We start from the raw sequence: 18695 nt of genomic DNA, 5'->3' as shown, positions 1-18695 counted from the left end.
TTCAGAAAATCAGATGCTCTTTTCTTTCCATGATTTGTTATTCTTTTGTTATTGTTTTATCATTGTTGTTAGAGGATGTCCGTGCTGAACATCAGCCTGCTAACACAAGCTTAAAATCTTCTCTGAATCTGATCTTTTTTCTTAGTATGCATGATAACTTTTTAGTTTTTCCCATATACCTGGTTGTTTTTGAATGTCTCCACTGGATGATGGAAAGGAAAAAGAAAATAAAGGGGGTGGGGAAGAATGCCCTTTAAATCCCCTGGAAACCTCTTCAGCCAAAGGTGGAAGGTCCTGTAACAATGGAGGAGTGGTGCAAGAGCAATGGCCCCTCTACACACCACCTCTTTGTTTGAATGTCTGTGATCAGAAGCAACAATCAGTGACCCAAGCCAAGGTCCCTGGATTGGAGGACAAGCTATTTTTTTTGACCACCTGGCATCCAGGAGCTGTGGGCATACTGCTTCAGAACACCTGCATAGTCACCCACTACAGGGTTGGAGGAAAGTATGGGTAGCTGCTACTGGGCTAAAAATGGAAACTGACTGAAATTAACATCTAAGCCTTCCTCTAGAAACCTTCCAGAAATTATAGAGTTCTAAAATAGTTACATTACACAGATTCTGCCAATATAATTGTTGACTAGGTGGGCAGATTCCTGATGCTTCCTACTCCAACATCTTCTCAGAATTCTCTTTTATAAAAGTTGATTAAATGATAAAGAATTAAAATAACTTCATGGAAATAATATTGTATGTTATAATAACAATGTGTATTTTTATAAATTGTAATTGAGAGAGGCTTCTTTTCTTCATGTACTCAACGTAAAACATTTGCATAACAAAGATGCCAAAAGTGAATCTTTTTTTTTCTTTTATAATGAGTCACTTCTCAATGAAATGCCACATTGTGGTCCCATCTGCTGCTAGGCCCCTGACTCAAATATATGGACATCTGCTCTGTAGGAGATTCTGCAGTTTTAATGGAACACATCACAACTAAAGGCAATGAAATACCATTCTAGTAAATCAGTAACCTTTCCTAATTCAGTATCCTAATTTCCCATTAACACTCAATCAGTATAATAGAACATGGTCTTACCTATGTGGTACCTGGCTTTTTCTCTGATGACTGCATTTTCTTAATATTTTTGTCCTTATATGGCAATGAAGTATATATTCTATATTAACACTGTTGTAATTTAAAACTTTAATAACAATTGTTACCTGACAAAATATATTCCTGACCAGATGACTAGAAACTGTCATAATTTATCCATTTTTAAGAGGGCCATGATAACACCACTCCCCCATTATGTTGTTCATAAAGAAAAGGGGGATAATAAAACACCATGTTCCTAAATGCCCTTTTCTGTTCCCCAAAAACCTAGCTAAGTAAAGGGAACAGTGGAAGTAGGTTTCATCAGAATGTCTAGACACATATTATCTTGAAGGATACTGGCTGTCTCTCAGGTGTTCAGGTTTTACACATTGTTCTATAGTTGGCTATTCCTAAGGTTTGCTATGCATATTTTATAAAGAGGCCATTTGTGTAGCAGATCATCTACCTGAGGATCTAAACCTGTGTATGTTGACAAATCCTCCCTTTTACGTATGGCTACGAACTGTAATAATTTATCTATTCCTAAGTGAGCCATGATTCTTTGAATAGCAATGTGATTGATGATGTTAATGTATCTACCTCACATGCAAGTCCTTATAAAAAGAGATCATGCCTCATTATTTGTATTCTCAGCTACTAGTGGAATCCCAAGAACAAAGTACATGTTTAAATAAATTTTTTGTTTGTTTGTTTTGGGTACTGAGGATTGAACCAAGGATTGCTTAATCACTGAGACACATTCCCAGCCCCTTTTTTATATTTTATTTAGAGACAGGGTCTCACTGAGTTGCTAAGTGCGTCACTAAGTTGCTGAGGCTGGCTTTGAATTCATGATCCTCTTGCCCCAGTCTCCCAAACTGCTTGGAAAATAAAAGCTTATTGAATGGAAGTAACTTCAAAAATAAAAATTTCCCACTAATCAGCATAAATAAATATATAATTAAAAGGCTACAAATGGAACACATTTCATAATCTTATGACAAACATTCTATATACTGATCTAATATATAACTTATACTTTAAGCTTGGTTATGTTTACTTTATTGAATAATTTTTAATGTGTAAAATGAAGTTAAAAGTTACTGATGCAAGATAAAATCAACTATTTAAATCTATTTAAATTTAATCTTCAAATGAAAATATCTTTAGATAAAACAAAAACTGCATAATTATTTTTAGGTTAAAAGCATTTAGATAAATTACCAGTAATACTTTACAAAAGAAAAATGAAATTATCTTCTTAATCTTTTAATTGTAATGGAATAACAGAAATCTCTATTGATTTGGTTCTTGATGTTTTTTTTCCCCCGCTTACTAGAGTGAGGGGGACGAAAGATGTGGACTGCTCCTCAATGAGTGATACCCTACAAGACAAATCCTCTTTATAGTATCAGAAAAAACACAAGAGGTCAAATCAAGATATAAATTCCTGGGCAGGCACAGTGGTGCATGCCTGTAATCCCAACGACTCACAGATTTCATCAATGAAATAAAAGTATTCCTAATCATATATGCATATTTTAAATGGTTCAATATTTTAAAATTCTACCAACTATAAACTTATTCAACTGTACCTTTGTCAATACCTTATAAAATGCTCCAAATTAGCATTTTACCAAACACAATGAGTAAAATAATTATAGTTACAAGTGACACTTGTTAAATAGTAATTAAACATGTATGTCTCCCACACACATTGTATACACAAATACATACCATGATTTTAGCCAAATGTCATTTAGAAATTACAACTCAAAATGAATTTCTTGAAACTGAGGGATAATACAGTCAAGTCACTGTTTGATCTGTAGCATTCGGCATGAAAAAGTAAACCCCTTATAATTTCCTATTTATCTTTCTTCATGAATAAATAGAAAACATTTCATAATTTGTAACAAACTTTCCATGTTGATCCAAAATATAACTAATACTTTGTTTGATTATGTTTATTTTGTTGAATGAAGTTTAATTTTTTAAATAAGGATATTTTAGGTTGCTACAAACCAAAGCAGAGGAATAAATTGAATATTTTTTTAATATCTTCTATTTCACAGTTATATTCCTAGTTATACATAACACTCAATTATCTAAAAAATGAACATTATTTCTCTCTCAGAGATGAAGAAGCAGAAGCTTCAAGATATTAATTAATTTAAGGCAGAGCTCATAACTGGCAGTATAAAGTCATTATCTAGACGGTTCTGATTTGCAAAAAAGCTTTAGGATGCTTTTGTTCTACTCCACAGTAACTTGTATTCTATCACCAAAACTACAAAATATTCAGATTTTATGAGTACCCAAAGACATAATCAAAGAATAATGGTAATTCAAATACAGCTAATCATTAAGAAATATAAAAAAGGTGACAAAGGATATAAATGACCAGGAAAAAATAACATAATGTAAAAGCAAATATTATATGCCTCATATTCTACCTCTTAATATTCCTTTTTTGATTTTTCCATAGATACATTTAAATTTTTAATCTTTCTCGAGGCCACTTTTATCTTCTCAGGATGAACAAAGGGAATTTCAGTGGCCAGCTTTGGTTGCAGGCCTTTAGAACTCTTGTGAAAAAAAATTGTAGCAATATTAAGGGGAAAAATTGTTCACTCTCTCCCTAGCTACAAAAAACAATCATATTATTTCACATATTTGAAACTAATTTTGACAAACTAGTGAACTGTGACCATTCATAGATGAATTCATCTTATTCTCCTGTTCAGTAGTCTTTAAGGTAGTTTTTTATAACAAAGGAATCTTTTGGGACAATAATTTACACTACCTAGAGATTGTGGTCATATTATAGAATGTAAACCTTTAACATGTGAAATCAAGAAAATAGTCTAATTCTGATTAATGCCCATAATTTGTATTAATTGCCCTATTAATATATTTAGTTAAAATCTTAAAGGTATTAAACACGACTATAAGGTTCCTTTGCAAAATGAAAAGGATCAATGACAGTTTCTACCATGGAAGTATGATAAAACTGTAACTTAAGTGGATTATTTTCTTAAAAACTAAAATGTTTTTGAGCCTTTGTTTATTTTAAATTATCAAAAGTAATACAATTTTGATCTATTTAAATTCAATCTTCAAATAAAAATATCTTTAGATAAAACAAAAACTGCATAATTATTTTTAGATTAAAAGCAGTTAGATAAATTACCAGTAATACTTTACAAAAGAAAAATGAAATTATCTTCTTAATCTTTTAATTGTAAAGGAATAACCAGAAATCTCTATTGATTTAGTTCTTGATGTTTTTTCTCCCTACTTATTAGAGTGAGGGGGACGAAAGATGTGGACCTGCTCCTCAATGAGTGATACCCTACAAGACAAATCCTCTTTATAGTATCAGAAAAAACAGAAGAGGTCAAATCAAGATATAAATTCCTAGGCAGGAACAGTGGTGCATGCCTGTAATCCCAGTGGCTCAGGAGGATGGTGAGTCAAAGCCAGCCTCAGCAATGGTGAGGTACTAAGCAACTCAGTGAGACCCTGCTTCTAAATAGGATACAAAATAGGGCTAGGGATGTGGCTCATTTGAATGCCCTTAAGTTCAATCCCTGGTACCAAAAAAAAAAAAAAAAGATATAAATTCCTAGAAAATAGTAAGGTGCTTTTTTTTCCTGAACAAAACTTTTTTTTTAAAGTTAAAAACTCATCTTTTATATTTAGACTCAAAATATCTCCTTACATATTACCTGTTAATTACAAAAAACAACAGTAACAAAACAGAAGAGAAAAATACCTATCTAAATGATTAAAATTAATATAGTCAACAAAGGGCCAACATACTTCCTTAACTTCTATGTACCTGAAGAAACATACCACTGATGCTGTAGCCTAGTCAAAATTGATAAGCTCATTCTAGTCACATGGAAAAACCAAACACAAATATAAAATTATTGGCTTATCTTCTTCAAAACATTAACCTCATGTAAGACAAAGACTGGGAAATTGTTCTATGTTTAAAATGACTGAGGAAACCAATAACCAAATATAAAACATGAGCCTAAACTGGATCTGGTACCAGAAAAATCAAACTTACAAAAAGGGACATTTGAACAACTGATGAAACTAGAATATGAATTGTAGATAAGCAGTGTATCAACTCAAATTTCTTAAATTTATCATTGAACTGCAGTTATATATGAGAATATCTGTGTTCTTCAGAAACGCAACACTGAAGCACTAAGGTACAAAGAATTTTGATGGATGTAATCTCTCAAGTGGTTAAAAATATGTACATGTATATAGGAAAAAGGGGAGAATTATAAGGCAAAAATGTTAAAAGAAGATAAGGAAATTCTAAATACTATCCTCAAAAGTTTTCTGAAAGTTCAAAATTATTTCAAAATAAAAAATCATCTCAAGATCAAAAAATGTTAATTTGTGAAGATTTTCACTATAAATAATAAAACAAACATGACAGAATGATGTAATTAGTACAAATGCTTCAAATGGTGATAGGGAGCTTATTTTATCAGAAAGCTTAATCAATATACTACAGTTTTCTTCATTAAAGAAAGCCTAGTTAAAAAAAAAAAAAGAAAGAAAGCTATATACTAAACTGCACAGTGATATTCTGGCACAACCTAGGAATAGTTTATACACCATAGTTGCATTTTGAGTAGCAATGGTCTAATATATCATCTTTTTCAATACATCAGTCAATAAATAACTTATTCAACTAAATAAATACTTAAAAATTATACATTTTCATTTGGAAGAATATATACCCATTTATAATACAGTTAACTCTGTGTGGTACAATTGCAGGTGAGTTAATTTTCTTCTTACATTTTCTAGTGTTTCTACAATAAATTCGGATTACTTTTATAGTAACAAAAGCAAAAATAAACATTTAAAAATAATAAGTGAAAGAATTTAAAAGCCATCATATTTCTTAGAATTCAAATTCTATGGCAAGATACATTTTGTCCTAATGTTTATATACTGCCAATTTTTTTTTCTAAAAAGATATCACTTACAGCTGATCTTGAAGCTCCACAATTATATACTCTAATTGTTCCTTCTCTAATTTATGAGCCAGCTCAGAATCCTCAATCCTTTGAAGTAGTAGTTTATTCTGGGAGACAGATTTAGACAGTTCGTTCTCTCGAAGTCGTAAGAGTTCTTCAAGATACCCCTGGAAATATGATATCACCAAGATAACAGCAACTGTAAAATTCTAATAGAGACCTTGAATATAAATGCTGAGTAGCTTAAATCTCATTACTATTGCTCTTGTAATAAAGTTTTATTGATGAATTAGTAAAAAAATATTGTTTTAATTGAATACAAAAATTTAATACATATTATCCATTCTTTAAACCTCTTCTGTAAAGTCTGAGCAAATATATTTTAAGTTTAAAGCAAATCTTAGTTAAAATATTATAATTTCCAAGTTCCACAAAAGCAATAAATACATATGGCTAGCTTCAAAAAACAGACCTAATTACAGAATAACCAATCAGAAAGCTTCCTCTATATGAATTTTTTTTTTTTGTACTGGGGATTGAACTCAGGGGCACTCAACCACTGAGCCACATCTCCAGCCCTATTTTGTATTTTATTTAGAGACAGGGTCTCACTGAGTTGCTTAGCACCTGGTGTGTGCTGAGGCTGGCTTTGAACTTGCAATCCTCCTGCCTTAGCCTCCCGAACTGCTGGGATTATAGGTGTGCACCACCATGCCGGGCTGAACATTTTTTTTTAAATGCAGATATTAATATTTTAGCATTGACATGTCAGCAAAAGGCTATATAATGCTTTTGTTAGGCCTACAGGCTTATGGATTGTCCAGTATCATTCTAGTTTTACCAGTTATTAGCTATGGGTCTTTGAGCAAATCACTTAACCTCTCCGTTATAGTTTCATCCCCTAAAAAAGTGGGAACAACATGAGTACCTAGTTAGGAGTACTAAATGAATCAAATCTGCAAACTGTTTTAGAACTGTGTCTACTACATTATACATGATATATAATTATTAGCTATTATTATTAACAAACACCTGGTAGATATGAGACTTAGATCTCTTATCCTTTTACTCATTTACTCTTATTTTATATTTTCTGGGAAACATTATTAAATTTATCCTCTAAATTTTTGTTCTGAAATATTTGAATCAGACATCATTTTAATTTTTAATAGCTCTTTCATGTTTTCTGATTATTCCCTTTGGGGGTGGTATTAAACCCTGGGCCCTTCATGCTAAGCATACATTCTACCAGTGCCGTGTCCTATTTTTAGTTTCAATGTGCTTTCAACTTCTTCTGAGGATATTGACCAGGATCTTTTCTTTGTTGTTTCTATTATTCTTCTAAATCAGTACATGGTATCCTATTCATGTGTCATCAACTGTTTCAGCTCTAAGCTTTATGATACTTGCTAATATTAACTCATATTATTTCCCCCTCACAAACTTATTTTCCATACCTTTTCTGACAATTCTCAAACATTAATTTTTCCATAATAAATTCTCAAAAATTACATCTTAACATAAACTATATTTGAATATTTTCAAATAATATTTAAGGAATAATTATATCTACTGGGCTGGGGATGTGGATCAAGCAGTAGCGCGCTCGCCTGGCATGCGTGCGGCCCGGGTTCGATCCTCAGCACCACATACAAACGAAGATGTTGTGTCCGCCAAAAAATAAATATTAAAAAAATTCTCTCTCTCTCTCTCTTTAAAGAAAAAATTATATCTACCACTCAGATCAATCAGCATGTTTTAAGAGTCAGTGTCAGGTTCTTTTAAAATTACACTCTTATGGTGGCTGGGGTTATGGCTCAGTGGTAGGGTGCTTGCCTGGGATGTATGAGGCACAGGGTACAATTCTCAGCACTACACATAAATAAATAAATAGATAGATACATAGATAGATAGATAGATAAAGTCCATCAATGACTAAAAAATATATTTAAAAAATTTTTTTAAATTACACTCTTTTGCACCTCCTCTGCAAGTATAATAATATCCTGAAATTTATATTTATCATCCTTTGCTTTTCTTCCTAGGGTTATGACGTATCATCTCAAACAATATATTGTTCAGTTTCCCTGAGTTCTGTCTATATTCTTTTGAAATTTAGGGTTGTTTTTTTTTTTTGGTCTACATTGATGAGTCTAGCTATATAATTCATTTATTCTCAATATTGTATGCCATGTGAATTGCCATTTACAGACAATGGTCATTTGGATTAACATAAGCAATACTGCTGTGAATCCATTCACAGTTATGTTTCCTGGTACATACATCCAAGAGTTTCTAGGAAACATGCCTAGGAGCAGAATTGGTAGGACATAGGTACCAGATAATGTCAAATTGTTTCTTATAATTATTTTTGCTTTATACACATTTCTACCTGATATTATATTCACATGACCTTAAATTCTATTAAAGTTATACTGGATTCACTTAATTTGTTGAAGAATATTATTTCTTTTTCACTTCTCAGAAATAGTCAGTATAAAATCAGGATCGCTGACTTTGGAAAATTTGTTAGAATTTTCTCCAAAACATACAGGTCTGATGATTAATAGGCAGACAGATTTTAGACCATTTACTCAATTCTTAAAATAGTTATGGGTCTATCAATTTTGATAAATAACATTTAAAGAAATTCTTAATTAATGTCATAATTCCTATTTGGTTTAATGTAAAACATACTCCAGTTGTTTCTGTGTTTCCATTTTACAAATAAAGAAGATAGGAGAAATAGACTCAGAAAAAAAAATTCTTCATTTAGTTTTCTAAGGCATTGATATAAAATGGTAAAAATTATTCTTTTTTTGGGGGGGTACCAGGGATTAGACCCAGGGGTGCTTAACCACTAAGTCACATTCCTAACCCTTTTTATTTTTTGAGACAGAGTCTTGCTAAGTTGGGTAGGACCTGACTAAATTGCTGAGGCTAACCTTGAGCTTGTGATCAGGAGTCTCAGGCTCCCAAGATGCTCCCAAGATTATATGCATGCACCACCATTTTGGGGCAAGTTTTTGCTGCTTTTGCAGGTATGCTATCTATTTTTTTAATTCTTAAAATTGTCTATCTGTGCCTTAACTTTAATAAAAATTATTCCTGCTAAGATTCATCGCTTTTGCTAGTTGTTGTAAATAAGCAGTTTTTATTAATCTGTTTTTTATATCTGTTATATCATAAGTATCAATTATTTCATTATTTTCCTTTTTTTGAACTGGTTTGGTTTTCTTTGCCTACTGTAAGATACTTATTTTTCTTCCTTATAGTATTTGTACAAGTATCATACAAGTTGCAGCTAACAACTGTTAATATGCACTGTTTTCATTGTCCTTTATTTTTATTTCCTCATTTCTTTTTTACTCATATTTAGAAAGTTTTCAAAAATTCCACTAGGTGATATGTGAGTGGTGATAAACTTTTTATTGATATCTAACTTTATTGCATTATGATTACCATTATATCATGTTTTTAGTGATATCTATATTGTGATATTTGTATTGTGACCTATACGTTTGATAAAAATTGTTCAGCTATTCCATTTGTGCTTAACAAAAACGTATATTTTGTCAAAATTAATGTATTTTAGATCAAGTTTATGTATTGTTTTGTTCAAGCTTACTATATCTTACAGACGTTTTGTCTGTTCAATATATAAATTACTTTGAAGGATATTAAAATTACCTAATTCGATTTTGGATTTGTTAATTTCTCTCCTACATATTCTAATTAACTTTTGCTTCATATTTTTCATGGCTATATTATTAAATGTATGTAAATTTAGCCATGTTATACATTCTCAGTGAGTTTTCATTTTAAAAAGACAATGCCTTTCTTTAATCTTAATAATGCTTTGTACCTTTAATGTCTATGTTTAATGATTATGATACAGAATTCTTTTTTTGTGCATGTAGAATAATGGGAATTGAATCCAGGGGCACTCCAACACTGAGGTACATTCCCAGCCTTCCTTATTTTTTATGTTGAGACAGGATCACAGTTGAATTGCCAAGGCTGGCCTTGAACTTGTGATTCTCTTGCCTCAGCCTTCTGAGTCATTGGTCTGATACAGAATTATTTTGGTTCATATTTGCATGGTTTATTTATTTCCCTAGTTTCAACTTTTTTGTCATTATATTTTATGCATCTTTCTTTTTTAAAAAAATATTTTTTTTAATTGTAGATGAACCCAGTATCTTTATTTATTTATTTTTATACAGTGCTGAGGATTGAACCCAGTGCACCACACATGCGAGGCAGGCATTCTACCACTGAGCAACAGCCCCAGCCCCTTATGCACTTTTCTTATAAACAGCATATAAATTTTATAATTATGTTTTCAACAAATCTGTTTGCCTTAATGGTAAGTTAGTAAGTTTGTGCCACTTACTTTTATGGTGATATTGACTTTTCTGGTTATTACTCAAATCTATTTATACTGCTTTGGTTTTTGTTCTTTTTTAAAAATTATTTTTTAGTTGTAGTTGGACAGAATACCTTTATTTTATTTATTTTTATATGGTTCTGAGGATCAAACCCAGGGCCTCACAAATGCTAGGTGAGTGCTCTACCACTGAGCCACAACCCCAGCCCCTGGTTTTTGTTCTTTTTTAACATACCTATTTTTTCTTATTTGCTTCCTTTATTGTATGAATCAAGTTTTTCCTATTTTTTTCTTTCCCATTACTAGTTTGGAAGTCAAACATTCTATTTTTATTCTTTAAATTGCAACTCCTAAATGTTAACTTTGTAAACAGGCATGCACATTACAAAATGTCTCTACCCTTCATTATCATCAAATCTCTGAAGGCTCTTGCTTCCATAATCCTCTTGTTTTTTTTTTTTTTCTTTTTAAAAGTATTTTGGAGGGGAGAGTGAAATCTTTATTATTTATTTATTCAGTTTTATGTGGTGCTGAGAATTGAACCCAGTGCCTCACATGTGTGAGGCAAGTGCTCTAGTCCTTCTTGCTTTTTCTGATATTTCTAGCCTTTTAATTTTGCTTTTCTTTCATACTCCTAGTGGTAGGCTGCAGCCAGCTCCTATGGGCTCCACAAGCTGACTGTTAAATTTCCAAAAGCTTTCTAAGTCTGCTGTTAAACACTGCTATTATTTAAAAAAATTTTTTTGTAGTTGTAGATGTACAGAATGCCTTTATTTATTCTATTTATTTATTTTTTATGTGGTGCTGAGGATTGAACCCAGTGCCTCACACATGCTAGGCAGGTGCTCTGCCACTGAGCTGTAGCCCCAGTCCAGCACTGCTATTATTAAAGATAAAATTATATAAACTTACAACTAAGTGAATTATATAAAAAAACTCCTCAAAACTCACCATTTCTTAATTATTTTACTGTTAATTTATGTTGTCATAGTCATTTATGTCTTACTTCATCTTTCTGACAGAAATACGACATAATCATGTTCTATTGTACATTTCTTCCCAATTCACATTCAGTAATGTCATATTGGTGGCTCTAAGTTGGCCATGGTAGGAATTTTTGCCCCAGAAATTGGCAAATCCTACAAATTAGTGCTCCTCTCTCCATCTGCTCTGTAAGAGCCAGTTATGAAACATATTCCAGGACACAACTGCCATTCTATAATAGTTCTTATTGTTGCTATTTCATGTAGTCCATGTTTATTTACTCTTGCCTTCTAGGTCCAGTTTCTGTTTTGAATGATGGTGGGCCTTATCTGTTGCTCCCCTGTGGGTATTAAAGAACAAGTAGCTAAATTTAAAGGATTGTAGGCTTATCTCTATCTCTGGGGCTTGCAGGGGTATTAACTAATGTACTTATTCCTCCTGTTTTCACATCCTTGCATGTTCCTGATCCCTAGGAAGTTCCTTTTCTTTGAGAGAGAGCTCTATATAAAACTTTAAAAACAAAACTGTATTCTAAGCCAAACACAGAGAGGCACAACTGTAATACCAGCTACTCAGAAGGCTAAGGCAGAAGGACCACAAGTTTAAGGCCAACGTGGGCAACCTAACAAGTCTCTGTCTCAGAATACAAAATAAAAAGGGCTGGGGATGCGGCTTGATGGTAGAATGCCAGGAGGCTCAAATTTGTATAATAACCGTCATTTTCAGATTTTTACAGAAGAAAAGCTCTCAGATGATCTTAGTCTGATTTCTTGCTGCCACCAGAAGTTTACTGTAATAGGGTATAAAGTTTTCTTCATATAAATTATGCAAACTTTCATAGCTATTATAATCGTGATATTTTTGCTTATATTTTCTAAGCAGTTGCTGTTTAGATATAGGAAATCTATTTATATTTGTAAATTTATTTTATGACCATTTTCCTGGATATATTTCTAAATTGTTGTAATATTTCTACTTTAATTCCGCTGTGTTTTCTCTACATATGTCACATAAGAGAATAATGAACATTTGAAAGAAGGGGCAGAAGGGAAAATAAATACTATGGTAAAAAAGTAAAGGTCACAAACTCAAAATAATGTAGTTCATTTTTCTTTCTGTTATATGTTCCACTTTCCCTAATATAGTGTTTGACAGACAAGATTTGCTAATATACCTAATTAAGAAAAAAGACAGACATACATATGCTTCACAAACCAGTAATGTTTTACAAAATGAATTATAGGGACTATAATATCAAGTTTATAAATTAAATTGCTTACAAAAGAATAAAATGACTTATTTTATGTTAAAACATAAAGATTAGAAAAAGTTTTTAACAAACAAAAGCCTCTCCTACAACTCTGCCTGATTTTTTTAATTAAGGGGATAATTCAGAAACAGAAGGGAAGTAGCAATGGCACATAATTTATTAAGTTAAAAGGTCTTCTGGTAGTGACAGTTCAAAGGCAATAAGTGGAGCCAAACTGAGTGACTTTTGACAACTGATAAGTACCTTCTGTTCCAGGGTTAGCTGATACTTATGTCTCACTCTCTTACACTTGTTGAACCAGCTGTTCTCATCCATGATGAAAGGAGGCCCCACTTTCTCTGGAGTGCTGCTTCCTGAGCTGCCACTGCTGCCCAGAGTCCTGAGTTCTTCCTCATCACTGCTGATACTGTCAGAACTGGGAAGAGCAGAGGTTAAATTAAAAAACAGAAAGAAAGTAAAAAATATGTTCTATTTGATTAACATCTCTATATTTTTAAGCTACTAATGAGCAAATCCAAAATATTTAGCAGTAAATATATAATAATAATAATAATAATAATAATAATAATAAATACTTTATAGTTTCCTTAAAAAAATGGCAAACTAGCATGGCCTGTTGACTCCCTTTCACAAAACCAAATGCAGAGATACTATAATTCCAGTGAGACCTAAAGAGTAAGGAATTAACGTTAAAACCCTTGAGAATGCTCAGAAGAGAAAGAATTTCCAGAGAAGAAAACCAGAAACTGTAGATGTGCTGGTAGGAGTATTCTAGCTATGTTCTTTTCCTTGGCTCAGGTGGATCATTGACTGTCTAATCTCCACTACAAGACAGAAAACAAGCACTACCAGCTAGTGGCAATGGGGTACACACAGGGTAGTGTTCAAGGTCAGCTCCCTTTTGGCAAGGAGAAGGTAAGTTCAGAAAAAAACAGTCATTCTCAACTATTTTCTATTGGGAAGAGAGAGAGCCAGAGGTAGAGCAGACAGAATATATATCATAATCCAAATTTAAAATTCTGTAGGACATCAGTATGACAGAGGAATAGAAAATAAGGTGAAAAAATGAGAAAGCAAGTGAAGAGAAATATGTGTTTATGACTACCCAATTTAGGGTTTGAAATAATAACAATGATGCCTACACTTTGTGAAATTTTAAACAGATGAAAAGAAGACTGAAAGTCTGCACAGCAATAACATACATCAAGAAAGAAATAGAGCTGAGCATTGTGGCACCTGTAATCCCAGCGACTGGTAAGGCGGAAGCAGGAGGTTCACAAGTTTGAGGTCAGCCTTAGCAATTTAGCAAGACCCTGTCTCAAAATTAAAAACATAATAAAAATGAACTGGGTATGTAACTCTGTGGTAAAGTACCCCTGATTCAATTTCTGGTAGAAAGAAAAAAAAAAGATTGCTCAAGCAGTGAAAATTCCTCATTTATTTGGATGAATGGTATAGATATTAACCTTAGGTGTTTAAAAAATTTTTTTAAATGTTTTAAAATTTAAATCTTCATGTTAAAATTAATGGCGGAACAGTAAAAGAGAAATAGAGAATAAACTAATAGAGGAATAAAATAGGGGGAGGGGAAAATCAATCCAAATAAAGGCAAGAAAGATGAGAGGAAGATTGGAAAAAGAAATACAGAAAACTGAGAAGAGAGAAGAGGGTAAATATAAAGCAAAATATGCAATAGAAGATATAAGGACAGATATATCAGTAAATATCCTGAGCACCTCACTTAAAAGGCAAAGCCTAGGGGTTGGGCTTGTGGCTCAGTGGTAGAGTGCTTCCCTAGCATGCATAAGGTCCTAGGTTCGATCCTCAGCACCACATAAAAATAAATAAGTAAAATAAAGGTACTGTGACGAACTACAACTAAAAAACCAATAAATGTATTTTTTAAAAAGGCAAAGCCTATTGGAGTAGATTTTAAAAATCCCAAATAGTATCATTTTTGTTTGTTTGTTTGTTTGTTTGTTTGTTTTGTGGTGCTGGGGATGGAACCTCTTGTGCATATAAGGCAAGCACTCTACCAACTGAGCTATATCCCCAGCCCCCAAATTGTATCGTTTTTAAAAAACAATTAAAAACTTAAAAGACCCAGAAAGGTTAAAAGCACTGTATTTCAAAAACTCCTGGTGTTCATTTTTCCACATATTAACATAGCTTAAATCAGGGTACAGCCTGAATCTGATGATATTTAACTATTACTGTCAAGCCATTTGTTTATGTATTAATGTCTGAATTGAGATGCATTTATATTGGAAGGCATGTTAGTCTATATGAAAAAAAGATGTAAGTCTGTAAAAAAGATGAAAATATATAATACTAACTGAAAGAAAATTGATGGAACTCTTTAATATCAAACAAAATAGACTTTAAGAAATAAAAACATCATTACACAAGTACAGTTATATTGATAAAAAGGTCATTATATCAAGAAAATTTAAGAATTATAAACTTGTGTGTATCTAATAAGTTTACTCAAAAAACAGAAAGCAAAAATTAAAACTACCACAAGAAAAACTGACCAATTGAATATCAGAGTGATAGAATTTAGTATATCATCTTTTAATTTAAAAGATTAAGCATATATGAGAAAGGACATAGAATATTAGATCATAACTATTAACAAGCATATCTGAATATAAGACCTCATCACCAGAAAACTGATTGATGAATTCTGGACTCAACAAATTTCAAGTAACTATGATTATGCAGACTACATTCATTAACAACAGCAACAAAAAGCCCTGGAAATCATACTTCAAACAAATATTGGCAAAAACACACACATACATATATGTATGAAGATGTTGTACATACACATGTCTATATAAGCACATATACATATATATTTTTGAAATATATATGAAATAGTATTTTTAAACTGACCTAAAATTAAAACAATTTATCAAGCTTATGAAATATAGCTAAAGTAGGACTTCAAAGAAAATTTACAGTCTATGTACTTAAAAGGAAATTTTTAATTATTGAAAAAGAAAAGATCTTTACAAATTCAGAAAGAATATAGATAAGAATGGAAATTAATGAACTAGAAGGTGATGATACAACAGAGGTAAAAAATATTCTTTAAAAAACATGAATAAAACTGACAAACCTTTAACAAAAATGATTTTTTTAAAAAGAGAAAACAAAAATAAAAATTATGAGCCTTAAAAGTAACAAAACTACTAGTTAGTGAAGGAGAGATTTAAGATATTAAAAAAAATTTCTTTAAGAGTGAGATTTAAGAGGAGATTTAAGATATTAAAAAGAGATTTCTTTGAACATCATGGTATAAAATTTTGAAAATGTTAATGAAATAATTTACCAAAATTCAATCAGTAAGAAATAGAAAGTTGGAATGATTATATGACTACGAATAAAATCAAATCAGTAATTTAAAAAGAACACCTTCCTCAAAGAAAACATGTGTAAATGGTTTTACTGACTGAGCTTCATCGAATATTCAAAAGATGTTGTGTAATTCCAATCAAATTCCTACAGATAACAAAGAAAAAATACTCTTTCAATCTTTCATAGTATCACCACAATACATTTTTCCCCACATATTTACTTTTTTATTGAACTTGTTAATGTTATAGAGTTCTTGCACTGCCAAACTATGCCAAGTGATCCAAGAGAAATGGTACGATGGACAGTCTTATCCACCCATCATACAGTATATATTAAAACTTGCTACATATGTATTTTGACAATTTCACAATCTTTAAAAAATTAAGAGTTGGAATTTAAATGTGCTGGAGGCCTTTAGATTTCCAATACAGTATGCCACTAAATAAAACCTCCTCATATTCATCTTAGTTTCCTTTCTCAATAACATAACTCCCAACAAAATTTTGTGGGATTAAATGTATACTTTTCCAGGATAATACATGGTTACCTGTTAACATTTCTGGTTTCCAAATGAAGTCCTCAGCTTAACCAAGATTCTCTTATTTCTTATTTAATCATCTAACCTCCTGCTGGCTGACTCAGCTTTTCACCCAAATACATCAGAAGCAGGCATCCAACCTGCTACCTCAAAGAATGCTGATATCATTGCCCAGAAGTGGCTGGCAAATCCTGTCAGGAGATCATGTAGCCCTCCTAGGAGTTTAGTTTCTACACTGACTCATCAAGACTGAACTTCTATAGGAAAATGCTCCCTCACCAGGACAGTTTTACTTACCCATTTGCTTCACTCTGGCAGTTGCAGGCTGCATTTTGCAAAGGTATTTATTATAGAGAAACCCAGACCCTGCATCAAGAGGTTACATACCACTAAGAAATATTTCTACTGAACCCAAGATACAAAACTAGGAAACTGCCACACTACCTCATTAGGTGGAAAGAAACTTTTCAGTAATCCCAGGTGCTTCCTTTAGTCCTTTTAAGGACTAAGTATTACTACTAGGGACCATAAATAAAAACAGAGACATATTTGTAATAAAAGAAGAGGGAAAAGAGAAATAGTCACAGGTAAATGTGGGGTTAAAAAGTCTTGTTTTTAAAATGGGGAATGTAACAACATGCTTATTTGCTGCTGTGATAATATGATATATATATATATATATATATATATATATATATATATATATATTTTTTTTTTTTTTTTGGCTTTTGTCCTGGCTCATAACTTCCACAGCTCTTATTGTTTCCAAAATGATGAGAACAATAAAGTTAAAGTACCTGGCTTTTTGTCCTTGGCTCCTGAAGCAGCTCTGGAATAGCTTCAGAGTCATAAAGGTGAAAGACAGTCTTTTGCTATAATGTCAAGGTATTTTAGGCCTCAGAAACAAATCTCTTTCTCTTTGATCTTTTTCTGCCCTTCTTTCACCTGTGGTAGAAACTAGAATTTCTCTTCCTCAAGGTGGGTCACAGAAACTAAAACTATGCCCTAACTCTGTCCTGTGCCTTTGTCTTAGAGCTTGCCATAAAGCATTTCTCTGACCTGCCTTGTCAGATAATGTCCCCATTTCAGAAAAGGTCTTGCTTCATGTTTCATCCCTGGGAGGAAGGAATGCTGCAAAGAGAGGCCAAGGAGACTGTGAAGATAGGTCTCACTGGGTTCTCCACTCTGTCAGCATCAGATCATACTCTTTATTCAATTCCATGTCTACATAGTTGGCCATACTTCAAAAATGACTAAGCAATGATGTCTCCACAAAACTCCACAAGGACAGGGTTTGGAGAGCTTCTGGACGGCAAAGCACATGAAGGCTTACAAGAAGGTAAACGAGAACTTGCCCGAGTGCTCTGGAAGGGTGGTACACTCCACCTCCATGGGGACAGGACAGCTCTCCCAGACCTTGCCTTATGTATGTCTTCATCTGGCTACTTATCCATATCATTTAGAATATCCATTATAATAAGCCAGTAAATTTAAGAAAGTGTTTCCCCGAGTTCTATTAAGCACTCTAGCAAATTTACGGTGCATGAACACAGGATCATGTCTTTCCACTATGTCTTCAGAGTGTAATACGTGGAAAATATAGGAAATAGGGGTATTTAATGGAAGGGAACAATTGCTGCTATGAGCTCTCTAGAGGGCAATTTTACAGTGTATTTCAAAAGCTTTAATAATAATATTCATATTCTTTCTCTCTCTCTCTTTATTCCAGAAATCCCCTGTCTATCATTTTAATTTAAAGAAATAATCATTTCCTGGGGGTGCGCACTGCAATCCCTGCTACTTGGGAGGCTGAGGCAGGATCATTACAAGTTCAAGGCCAGCATGGGATACTGAGTGAGACCTTGTCTCAAAATAAATGAAAAAGGGTTGGGGATGCAGCTCAGTAACACTCTGCTTTCCTAGAATATGTAAGGTCCTGAGAAGGAAGGAGGGGAATGAAGGGGAAGGGAAGAAGGGGAAATAGAGGGAAGGAGGGAAGAAAGAGAGGGAGGGAAGAAATAAAGGAAGAGAGGGAAA

The 18695-nt window shown here is 32.6% G+C and overlaps 1 protein-coding gene across 7 annotated transcripts in view; it reads right to left on the bottom strand.

The window, feature by feature from the left end:
- Nucleotides 1-18695, bottom strand: part of Rundc3b (RUN domain containing 3B) — a 143242-nt gene that overhangs the window by 42384 nt on the left and 82163 nt on the right. For all 7 annotated transcript variants that reach the window (XM_026399369.2, XM_077796692.1, XM_026399372.1 and 4 more), the window contains 2 exons: nt 13001-13172; nt 6123-6280 (listed from right to left, as the gene is read on the bottom strand). In XM_026399369.2, coding sequence (XP_026255154.1) covers nt 6123-6280; nt 13001-13172 — 330 coding nt within the window. The remainder of the gene's footprint in view (nt 1-6122; nt 6281-13000; nt 13173-18695) is intronic.

The sequence above is a fragment of the Urocitellus parryii genome, chromosome 3, assembly GCF_045843805.1.
Source record: "Urocitellus parryii isolate mUroPar1 chromosome 3, mUroPar1.hap1, whole genome shotgun sequence".
In the NCBI taxonomy this organism is placed as follows: domain Eukaryota; kingdom Metazoa; phylum Chordata; class Mammalia; order Rodentia; family Sciuridae; genus Urocitellus; species Urocitellus parryii.
Note: the sequence above shows the minus strand (reverse complement) of the source record. Positions and strands in the feature narration are given on the sequence as shown.